Below are 13,306 nucleotides of genomic sequence, written 5' to 3'. Positions count from 1 at the left end.
ATTTGGTAAGTTAACAAAAATTGTTTTTTCTTTTTAGTTCAACCTTGTAAGTATTTTGTCTTTTTTAGCTCTTGATAATAATTGTAAACACAATTGAAAGTTCGAGAATAAAAAAATAGTTAACCAATAGCCCTTTTATTGACTCCAACCCATCCAAAACAGTTATATATTTGTTCCAAACGAGTCACAAGTACTTCTTTTTTCTTATATATATATATATATATATATATATATATATATATATATATATATATATATATATTTATATATATATATATATATATATATATTTATATATATATATTTATATATATATATATTTATATATATATATATATATATATATATATATATATATATATATATATATATATATATATATGTATATATTATATTCTCGGGGCGGTTCAATTCGGAAGGCTATTGAGTTTAATATTAATTCTTGCATTCTATTTTAATTTTATTTTAACAATAATAAATTTCCTGACTAAATTTAAAAATAAATTTGCCGCTACTTATTAATTATACAAATTAAATATTTCATAATATTCTATAATTTATAATGCGTAGACATCTAAACAATCAAAAACTAGTTATCAACAACGTAAAATATAATAAACACACATGAGTGTCTTTCTAGTATAAATTAAATTTCAAAATTAGTTTCTTTCTAAATCTACAAAAATTAAAACATTGTAATTGTATATTTATATATATATATATATATATATATATATATATATATATATATACATAAATATACAATTACAATGTTTTAATTTTTGTAGATTTAGAAAGAAACTAATTCGTATATATATATATATATATATATATATATATATATATTTATCTCGAGAAAAGGAGTACGGCCGTCAATCCAATATAAACTAAGGAACACTTGAAGAGTAACACACTTAGAGTGTTCCTTAGTTTATATATATATATATATATATATATATATATATATATATATATATATATAATATATATATATATATATATATATATATATATATATATATATATATATGTATATCTATATATGTATATATATATATATATATATATATATATATATATATATATATATATATATAATATATATTGAAAGGAGTACGACCGTCTAAATTTAAATACACAATGTGAGTGAGATTAAAATCTCACAATCAATCTGGATGAATACAAACCTGTATAATAAAACTTTAAATAAGCTATATCCAACAATAAGATGAAAACGACTAGGAAAGCTATCACGTAGTATCATTCTTCTGCATGATAATCCAGTATTTGAATTACTGAAAAATGCCGTAAACTACAAAATGCTGGAACAGCCACAAGATTTCTTTAATCAAAAAATTTTCAAAACGATATTTTAATAACTTTTTTTTTACAAATTTTCATGTCTATCTGCTGTAAAATCTTAATTGCAAGCAACTTTTTGCAGAAAATATAGTTTCTAGTATGTATGAAAATGGGTGTACGTAACTTCAATTCTTCGTTCTAAAATTTTTAACTGAAACAAACTGAAATTATGTTATAAATATAGTTATTCACAACTTCCGAAGATATTTCTTAAGCTATTTGGACTACTCAATGAATATTAAACCAATATAAATAGGAATTTAGAGAGTTAGATAAATATATTCTATACATCAGATTTTATTCTTTTTTTTTATTTTTTATTTTTTTCTAGTCTTAATGGCTTGTAAATTGTAGACTGGGATTTAAGATGCATTAAAAGATTATTTTGTGCATACCTTTGAATTCGAATAGATTTGCATTTTGCTTGCATTTTGCCGTTTTTGATGAGTTTCATCTTGAGTTTACTGACTACTTTTTAGTAGTTTCTCTTCATTTCTCTTCTTCGAAAGTTTGACGTGTAAACCTATGCTGCGTTATTTGTTTGTTCTTGACTGACTCCTGTTTCACGATAAGCTCGGGAATGGATGCTTACTTCTACCAGAGCCCGTCATGACGCTATTAGGAGGCTAACGAAACCTAATTGTTCCCTGAAGTTTCATTTTATTTTCAACAATTGGTTAATAATGCTTAGAGTTTAATACTTTAATGATTTTTTTACGTACATTAATAATTTTTTTGTAGCACTTTTATATAACTAGAAACGTTTATAGCAATTTTTGTTACTGTCGTAAATGTTACAGTTTATTATTTGTAGTTGATAATAATCATAACAAACACCTAACTACCTAACTAAATATAATTTGGTTAACAAGTTATTATGATTGAACCACTGATAGTAGGCTAAGTGACTTACTCACCGAAGTCTTTAACTTTCTTAACCTTTGGCATTCTACGTTTAGTCATTCTGTGTAATAAGTGCAGTTGATGTCTCCAATTAAATTTCCTTATTATTAATGCATTACGTGTCGAAGATGATGAATTAAATGATAAAAGGGGCATTACATGCATTAAACAATTAAATAATGAAATTCATGTTTGTTATCAAAGAAAAAATTTTAAAAAATTAAGAAACTAATGAATATCTGCTGGTATATTAGTATTAATGACCGACTTACTTCTATCATCAAATGCGAAGCCAAAACTTCTTATAGAAATTTATAAATGTGTTTCTTGTTCAATAATAATACTTTGATATTTTTTATGTTACACGGTTGTAAGTAGGCTCAATGAAAAGTTGGTGAAAATACACACTTTACAAAAAAAAACAGAACCTTCTACGACCAATTACAAAGAACAAGCCAAGATAGTGCAGCGGACAGTTTTCCTCTTCATCTTTCCGTGGCAATATTTTACGAGTTCCATCACTTTAATGGGTTGTAACTTTTTATTTTTTAACTGTGTATGAACTCTTTAAGTTGAATCGTCAAATTTAGATCTTCATTTACAATCTGTTTCAGCTCTTAAGGTCATAGAAGGTTCTGATTTTTTTTTAAATTGTGTTTTTTCACCCGCTATTCATTCAGCCTACCTGCAAGCATGTGCCATAAAAAATGTCAAAGTTATTATAAATGTTTAGAAGATAAAAGTCGGCCCTTTTTTAAACTGCTTTTTAATAGGAAATCTAAGAAAATGTTGAAGTTTTTTAATATACCTTAAAAATAAAGCCTCAAAAAACGATTGCGATTTAGAAAATACCTCTAGGGTGACTGTCTTGGCAAATACATTTGTTTAAATAATCGCTCTCCGGGATAAACAAATTGAACAACTTGGTCTATTTGAAATTTACCAAACTTTAATAACTTATTAACTGCCACAATTTTGAATAATTATATTACATGCAAAAATAAAGTTAACATTTATAAATTACTGCAAAATAAAGTTTTTTTTTGTAACTATCTTGGTGAATTGTTATGTATGCTTTTAATTTAGAAACTCGCAAATTGAAAAACTTATCTACAATTTTTATTTGAACATTTTTTTAAACTGCATAAAGATCGTTTTATAGTAAAAAATATTTTTTTACTTTTTAAGATTATTTAAAACAAAAACAAAGAAAAATCAGCTATAAGTCCTTACGGATTTTTTTATCAGCTAACCCTCATATACCTTTTAGAAGCTTCAAATATCTGTAAAGATTTTTACGTGAAATGAATGATTTTTTCCCACACATACTGTTATGTAAGTCAACCGTCAATGTGGAAAACAGTATATTATATATTATTAATACTAATTTAAAAAAATGTTTTTTGAAAACGATTTCCGGAGTGGAAATCGAAACGTCAAATAAAAATTATAAAATTTCTATTATAATCAATTATGGCTTAATCCCATAATTTTTGATTTATCTACAGTTTCATCCTTGTATAACTTTTTTTTAAATTAATTCCACGGGATATAATGTTAATTTATTTTAAACCACTGAATATATTTCAAATCTGTGTCTGTTTCAGTACAACTAATTTTATTAATATTTCTAATGATCAAATTTAATTCTTGTACTTCATTTATACATAAAATTGAAGCCGACTTATGGTCAGTTTTAATTATACTAAATTTAGAAAATAAATTGTTTCTTTCTGAATATCTTCAACTTACAGAATCCTGATACATTTAATTAATTACCACTATAACCAAAAAATAAATTGTTTCTTTTCGAATATGTTCAGCTTACAGAATCCCAATACATTTAATTGTTTACTACTGTAACCAGTAACATTATTTTGCCTTTACTTTAATATTTTGAAGTGAATATTTCTTACTGGGTATAATGTTTTGAACGAACTATACAATGAATGGATCAATTTGGTTAATTTTTATTTTAAAATATTTGTATGAAATAAAACAAAATAAATTAAATAAAATTCAATAAAAGTAAATAAAATTAAATAAAATTTAAAAAAAATTAATAAAATTAAATAACATTAAATAAAATTAAATGAAATTAAATACAATTATGTAAATAAAATTAATTAAAATAATCAAAAGTTAAATTAAATTTCATTAACCTACATAAATATATAATAAAAATACGTCATAAGACGTATTCACTTCTGTCGGCAGTCCCCAAATACCTACAACGCTCTTTGGTTGTTTTGAATTAAATTTTTTATAATATACTCGGTAATTACGTATGTATACATATGCACCTGTAGCTAGCCTGTTCACTTTCAATCTCATGATGTCTAAATGTTTTACAAGAAGCAAACTACTTATTTTTTATAACATTTATGACATACCTGTCTACATGCTGGGCATTTATAAAGTTGGCGTTGTATTCCACATATCTTGCAAACTCGTTTTTGTACAAACCGGGGTCCCTTTACTGTATTTTTTCACTAGATTGATAAATATATCTGGGGTTCTTTTTTCCTTCTTCTATTCTAGTTGACCGTTTGATTACACAAATTTCATTGGACTCCCCTCATTATTACTTATTGTTTTTAGATCCTGTTGCAGCATTTTTATAGCTCCACGTAGCTCCACAGCTGTATTCAAATCTAGAGATTATCTTTAGTCAAAAGTCGATCTCTTATTCTTTATTCTTTCACCCCACTGACTACATTGACTATTTTATCTCGTATTAATATATCCTTCTATGGTCCAAAATTACAGTTGCCAGCTATTTTCTTCAATTCTTCGTAGTATTTATTAAGTGTTTCTCCTGGTAATTAGATTCTCGTATTGAAAAATAAAGAATAAATTACCTATAAAAACCTCCGGAGAAGCTAGCTAATTTTCTGTAAAATTTACAATTTTTTTTATCGAAACATTTCTTATTAAAATGATCGTAACTTCTTTCATATTATTTCCTTGATTTCCTAGGTAATAAGTTTATTGATGCTTTGCTATTTCTTCTTCACAACTATCATCTTTTTTTTTTAAATTCTATTACTCATTTTAAATCTTGAAATTATGTTATTGCCAGAATAAATTTTTAACTGAGGCTGCTAGAAGTGCAGTTGTATTTTTAAAATTATAGTATCCCTGAGCAAGTGAATGTACTTTTGTGTTTATAATTGTCAATTATAGTAATCAATGAGATTTCTAATAAAATGTAAATGTTTAAAACCTAACACAATCGAAAAGAAAATGGACTAAATATTGCATCGGTTTGAATATTTATGTTTGCCATGACCACAAAAGGCTGTAGTAGAATAACAGATAGATAAGTGGAACAAAAATATTAATTCACTGATGCAATAAATAACCAGTTTTTCCATTAAATATAGTTCGTTAAAATTTCGTGTTTCGCATGCATGTAGAAAATCATTTTTAAATTTATGAACAATAAATTAGTATTTTTCTTAAACTAACTGTAAAAATGTATCGAAGAACAATGACATATTTAACTTTCGTAGGTCGCATTGTAAAAAACATTCAATAAGTGAAAAATGAAACACCTTAGAGGTTTAATAAACCAAAATGAAAAAAAAAAAATACAATCGGTAAAGGAAAATTAAAATAAGCTATATTTCAGCGATATTCGACATAAACTCAATTCATTAAACCCTTACCTTCCTACATTAGATATAAGAAATAACTGTGATCTCTTCTATATAAATCAAACAAAAATTACTTTTAACGTATATTATCTTACATATATTTATCCCCTCATAATATCGTTTATCCACGATAAATACTTACTGGCATCTGTAAAAACTATGTAAAAACTCAAATCACAGCCGTTGACAGGCACACCAGTACTTAAAGATAAAGAAACTATTCCCCTCAACATCCACTTGCCGTATCGCTCTATGACTAGACCACTACCACTGTCTCCGTTGCACGGTCCTGCATTAGGGGTACCCGCACAGAAAGTTCTTTGCGAAGTTATGGAGTTGTACTGAGGGTTGCTCCTTAGGCACGTTTCTTGTGACACTATAGGTACCTTGACAGCCCTTGGTCGGTTCATAGAAAGAGTGCCATTTTCATTCCTTCCCCATCCTGCAACGATCCCATTAATTCCTACTATATTTTGCAAGTCGTTGTCTCGATTCCAGAGGCAAGCTGGTCTTATCAGTCGGGTATACTGAACGTTGTCTTTTAGTACCAAAATGGATATATCTCCATCTGACGACAAATATTTATATCCTGGATGAACGTGAACTGTTCCAATATTATAAACACTTGGATCTGATATGGGCAAGTTTTTAATACTGCATTTTCCTAGCGACACCATTAAGTCCTTCGCTTGAGTTGGTTCACGATTACGAACTATGCAGTGCCCAGCTGTTATAATGTGTTTATGAGACACTAGGGTACCACCACAGATATAATTTAACCGATTATTTCGCAACACAAACAGAGCAACTAACCAAGGATATGTACCGTCCTCAAATTCATCACCGTTCACTATTAGCTCAGTTACTTTAAAAGACACACCACAAGTTTCTTCCTTACTATGATTTTCGCGATACCTGGGTGGAACATACTCTTTGTCTTCAGTGTATTCATCGCTGTTAAATCTAGGAGGAAACTGTTGATAGTACTCGTTTTGACGTCCATACACTGGTCCAGGTTCTTCTCTTTCGTACTGGTACATTGGTTGTTCGCCTCGATAGGGGTATATGATTGGCTCGTTTTGATATGAATTAACCATTTGTTCCCCTTCATAAGGATATTGAGGTGGTGGACTTAAAAACATCCATGGTGAAAGATAAGAATTGTGCTCTTCGTAGTGCTTCTTTCCATATTTACCTTCCCTCTTTCTACCTTTGGTGCTAAAAAATGGATTGAAATCCCCAAAATCTTTTAATTTAGGTGGTTTATAGCAGTCATCATCGTGTTTATGTTTTGATTCACTAACATCACTAAAAGCTTGTAAAATTGTAACTAGTAGACACAAAATTTTAAATGTGAACATATTTTTGAACACTAATAATATCTTCTGTATTACAATTCATTTAAACACGAACAAATTGTTAAGAAAATGTGTTAGTGTTAGCTGATGTGATGTGTTTTTAATTGTCATCGGACGGGTCTTTAAGTGTTTCGAATTATCAGTAAAGTGGATTCACGAAATTCTCGGTACTTTACCGTATCGGTGGACTTTCTTTTCCATGTTTCGTATCTATTAGGCTTTAGTAATAAAGAGATACCGTAATTTTTGAAATCATTTATGTTTAATGTCTTATGTTAATAATGTTACAAAAAAGGGGTAACACAATTCTTGGCAACAATTCAGACAGCAGTTCTTATAACATGTCAGTTCTCTGTATATAATACGATCTTTTAAATTTTTCACTTTTCCATTTCATCGTTTATCGAATGTATTATCGAACGAGTGAATGAAAATGAATGAAAAACGAGGACGACCCAGAATAAGTTAAATGTTATATATATATATATATATATATATATATATATATATATATATATATATATATATATATATATATATATATATATATATATATTGTTATGATGTATTGTTTGTTTGAATGATGAGCAATGAGTGTTTTTTTTTATAATATTGGGTTTTTATCGCGGTTCTCAAAGAATTAGTTTGTAAGTACTTTTTTAAACTATCTTTATTATAACTATTATGAAACACACATATATATCTAACCTAGCCAATGTAAATTTAAAATAAACTATCTTTAAATTGATACTCTTATAAAACTAATTAAATTCTATAGACAATGTAAAATTTAAACAAACTATCTTCAAAATTGAAATTGTTATGACACTAACTAAATTATATTAACAAAATTTTGTACCTTTCTTTCACTGAATGCCTAAATGAACTGTTTTCCACTATATATATTCTAATCACCCCTGAATGTCTTCGTGCTTCGGTTATCCTTGTTTTTGTGAAATTACTTTTTCCAATTATCAGCTTCTACCAATTTAAGATATATTTTTCTTCACCAGCATTTATACACCACCAAGCAAACCAGCAAACAGCATTTATATTTATTCTTCTTTTCAATATACCAATATCCAATTATTATAAGTTGATTTATACTAATCTCCAATCATAATATAATTTTAATTTCTTCCAATATGTTTCTAATATACTTTTTTAATCTTCAATAATTATTTGTGTATAATTATAAATGTGCATTAAAATATATGCATAATTTTTAATCTTCATTTAACTCAGTATTTGTAACTGATTCACTGACTCCAACTAACTTTCATATTTCTTACTAAACTGCCTGACTGACTTACTAAAACTAAAACTTTTCTGACTGTACTATCTTGAAAACTCTGAACAATTGACTTCACTAAATGAGTCTATCTTCTACTAACTTTCATAATAAACTGGCTATCTTGAATCCAAATCACGGGTATTTATATCTTTTCAATCTTCCAGAACCATCTGGTAAGAAGTCATGTTCGATTTAGTTCTATTTCTTCTATATGGATGTTCTCGAAAAAAAATATATGTTGGATCCACAGACATCACCATTATTTCCAGAATGTTCGACCGTCAACAAAGATCAAATTCTGCATTCTGGAGAATTCGTTAATGTTCTATTGATAATTTTGTTGACATTTAGGCTTTTCAGATCAGAATAAACATTTAAATCATTAAATATATATAAATTAAACATTTTAAACTAACATTATTATTATAACCCCACTTTAATTCCTAAAATGTCACTTGGAGAGTATGTATAGTGTGTTGCCTAGTTACATGGCTCACTTAAATATATTTACAACATTAAAATACAACTTTTTACAATTATTATATGCTAATTTCTTAAAATGCCCTCACATAAATATATTTTTATAAAATTCTCTAGTATATAACTTATTAAAATAACCAAATATCTAATATTATCTAATGTGTAACTTATAAATTAATTTTTTAAATAATATCATTTCAACACCCCAAAATTAAATTTAAAATAAATAATTTACTTATTATTTTTTTAAATATTAATTTTCTTATCCACATACCTTAGTAATTATAATAAATGAAATAATTTAATTTCCTATTTTAATTGTTCTATCAAATACATCCCTGTTCGCTGTCTATGTCAAAGCAGAGAACAACGGAGCACAGTTCGGCTATTCTATGGTCAAACTGTCATGTCAAATGGATCAATGGATGCTATATCAGAGAATAAAATATAACCTTAATTAAAAATATAATCTATATTGTGTTCTATTTATTTATAGACAAAATCTAGGAATTATTTCCATTCACCAGGCTTTCATCCATATAAATTGGTAAGTTTTATACTTTATTATATTAGAAAGACATTTGTAAAATCAATTTTGTATCTAACCCCAAATTATGATTTTTAGGGTACAAAATAATTTCCATATATACAAAATTCAACAAGTATGATGCCAAATTGATTCACAACAAAGAAATCTACCATCTATTTAACAAATCAAGTCTATTGAATAAAATGGATATATCAGTAAGCTGTTAGTGTTAAGTTTATAACCTAGATATATCACTACTTTTTGAAAAATTGTACATTTTTCTTGATTTATTTTTAGTCCAACTTTGTCTAATCTATTTATTATAATGTTTAGGTGTTTCTCATGATCTTCAGCAGTTTTAGAAAAAATTAATATATCATCAATGTAGTGAATTACAAAATGTTCATATTGATCCAAAATATCATGAAGACATCTACATAGAGCACTGCAAAATGATTGAAGTCCAAATGGTACTACTTTGAATTGATATACTACTCCATCTATCTGAAATCCTGTATACTGTCTACTTTTTCTTTCTAGAGGTATTAACCAAAAACTATGCTGTAAATCGATTTTAGTGAAAAATGACATTTCTGTAATTCTTCCTAGTATTCCATCTTCTAACATATTATTAATTGTTTTGTTTACTTCTTCTCTGTATTTATATGGTATTGGGTATGATTTTGTTTTAAAATCTTGTTCTTCTTTAACTTTTATACTATAGATATAATTTTGTGCAATTCTATTTTCTTTATTGACAAGTCCCTTGTGTTGCTGCAATATGGAAATGACTATTGATTTATATTCTTCAGGGCAATTTAAAACTTTCATCATATCTTCTTCTTTACAAATAACATTATTCTTCATTATGTACTCATTAGTCCTTGCTTCCAATTTTACGCACTCCGCCTCGTAGGCATCCATCTGCTTAAAATTTCCATTCCTTAAATATTCACTACAATTATTCTTTACATTCTTTTGGGACATTTCCCTATCATCAAAATACATTTCTTCTTCATAAACATTATTATTTTCTTTTAATAATATCCTATCAACTCTTATTCCTTCTTCCACCTCATCTTTCTGCATAAATTTAATTATTTGCCCTTCCAAAGTTACCATTTTTTTTTCAAAATCTATCTTTACTTTCTTCTTTTCCAATTCATCATTTCCCATTAATATATCAACACATAAATCCTTGACAATAAATCCTTGCATATTAATTTCTTTATTAAGAATATTAATTTTAAAATTGGCTAGTTTATCAATTTCACCCAACTTCTTATTATTTGCACCAATAATTTTAATTTTTGGAATCTTTATTATATCTGATAGTTTTAATGTATTAAAAATAAAATTCTCCGAGACTAAAGTACTTTCTGAACCAGTATCTATCATAATTTTAATCATTTTATTTTTGGCCAAAGCATTTATATAAATTAAATTAATAGATTCAATAATTTTATCTTCATCTAGAGAAATAAATTCAGAAGGTTTTTCATAATAGCAATGGCCTAACTTGTAATTTAGAAAGTTTACTGCACAAAATTTTGATTATTAGAATTGTCAGATTGTATCTGACCACTTGAATCTGATGTCCAATGTCCTTCCCTACTATGACTTCTACTCACATTTTCCTGCCTTGTATTACTTCGTTCCCTGTCTTCGCAGCTTCTATTCCTTCGAACACAATTTACCTGTCTGTTAGAGTTAGGTCGCTCTGTATTTCTTCTATTATTAAAATCTTGTCTATTATTATTAGTACTGTTATTAAAATGTTGTCTATTATAATTACTGTTATTATTATTAAAATTTTGTAAATTATTACCATATCTATAATTATTATATGATTGTCTATATTGTTGATTATCATTTTTATTATATTGAAAGTTATTATTGTTTTTTCTGTTGTTATTATTACTTGTCATATTGCCTCTTTGTATTCTTTGAATAAAATTAATAAAACTATCTATTGTTTGAATATTTTGTACAGTTACTGTTTGGACAACATCAGCATCAAAATGTCTAGATACATTTAAGACTGTTTCTTCCTCTCTAAGTGGTGGTTCTAAATATTTTGCAACTGTTATCAGTTTTAATGCATAATCTACCATATTTGATTTTAAATTGTGATTATACTTTCCAAAATATAGAATTTCTCTAAACTTGGCTTGCTCTAATTCACCCCAATAATAATTTAAAAATTTATTTTCAAATGTTTGAAAATTATCTAAATCATTCTCAATACTAGCAAACCAAGTTGCTGCATTGTCATTTAATGTCATTCTAATATAATCTTTAATATCATTAATATTATTCACAAATCTTAATTTATGTGTTAAACTATTTATGTATACAAAGCACGTGGTGTTCGTGTGTATTAAGGTATAAAAAAATTGCTTATTACAAGCTTAAATTTTTATTTTAAGAAGATCTTTTCGGAATTAAATCATTCCATCATCAGTTAAATAAAAAGTTGTTAAAAAACATTGTATGGCCACTTAAAAAAAACTTTCGAAGGACATCCGTATTAAAATATAATCCTCATGGTTTTATCAAGGTAAATGCAATAGACTTAACTTATTGATTATTAAAACTGAAGATGGGGGCATCTTACATGACCCCCTGTAGCTGGTGAAGTTTTTTCGACTTACATTACCTCTGATCTGTTCTGGAGTCTTGGGCTAACTGATATAAAGATGGTATGAAAAATCAGTTAGTGATGATGACACTAACTGATTTTTCATACCATCTTTATATCAGTTAGCCCAAGACTCCAGAACAGATCAGAGGTAATGTAAGTCGAAAAAACTTCACCAGCTACAGGGGGTCATGTAAGATGCCCCCATCTTCAGTTTTAATAATCAATAAGTTAAGTCTATTGCATTTACCTTGATAAAACCATGAGGATTATATTTTAATACGGATGTCCTTCGAAAGTTTTTTTAAGTGGCCATACAATGTTTTTTAACAACTTTTTATTTAACTGATGATGGAATGATTTAATTCCGAAAAGATCTTCTTAAAATAAAAATTTAAGCTTGTAATAAGCAATTTTTTATACCTTAATACACACGAACACCACGTGCTTTGTATTCAACAGGTATACTAGCCACTCCTGGATATTTCCACTTCATGGTTTGTTCCAGTTTCACTTTTATATTTATGTATACTCTAGGATCCAAATTTTTTATATTACCAGAGAATTTAAACCCAGTCTCATTGGTTAAATTTAAGTAAGGTCTCCCTATGTCTCTCATTTGTGAAATATCATCTATTCTCTGTTCCACATTTCTTATTTGATTACAATTTATTTGGATATTTTGTTGTATATCGTCTAATTTTTCTTCTGTGTTTCTCCTGTCTTCGTTAATTTTTACTTCTAAGTTACATTTCTGCAACTCTATTTTCTGTTCTATATCTATATTATTATCTTGAATAATCCTCTTTACTTCTGTCCTCTCATTGTCTATCCTTTTCTTGTAGTCATTCCGTATACTTTTTATTTCATTTGCTACTTTTTTCTCTGCAGCTTCAAGTTTTTTATCCATTTGTTTTACAATTTTATTATTATTATCTTCTATTTTCTTTTCTAATTTTCTATAATTCTCTTCCAATTTCTGTTCCATTTTTTTTTATGTCTTCTTTGACTTCTTTTGAATTCTCTTCCAATTTTTTTATGTCTTCTTTGATTTCTTTTGAATTCTCTTTCATATTAATA

At 27.0% G+C, this 13,306-nt stretch overlaps 2 protein-coding genes across 3 annotated transcripts in view; one reads left to right on the top strand and one right to left on the bottom strand.

Moving 5' to 3' along the window:
• Positions 1-13,306, top strand: part of Nost (Nostrin) — a 410,702-nt gene that overhangs the window by 314,845 nt on the left and 82,551 nt on the right. The window lies entirely within an intron of this gene.
• On the bottom strand, positions 5,995-7,396 carry LOC140447729 (chymotrypsinogen B-like). The gene has a single exon (XM_072540545.1). The coding sequence runs from the start codon at positions 7,283-7,285 to the stop codon at positions 6,026-6,028; it is 1,260 nt and encodes a 419-aa protein (XP_072396646.1). The 5' UTR covers positions 7,286-7,396; the 3' UTR covers positions 5,995-6,025.

The sequence above is a fragment of the Diabrotica undecimpunctata genome, chromosome 8 (assembly GCF_040954645.1).
Source record: "Diabrotica undecimpunctata isolate CICGRU chromosome 8, icDiaUnde3, whole genome shotgun sequence".
Taxonomy (NCBI): domain Eukaryota; kingdom Metazoa; phylum Arthropoda; class Insecta; order Coleoptera; family Chrysomelidae; genus Diabrotica; species Diabrotica undecimpunctata.
Note: the sequence above shows the minus strand (reverse complement) of the source record. Positions and strands in the feature narration are given on the sequence as shown.

Coding starts and splice junctions, on each gene's coding strand:
- LOC140447729 (XM_072540545.1), bottom strand. CDS start 7,285: ATGTTCACATTTAAAATTTTGTGTCTACTAGTTACAATTTTACAAGCT.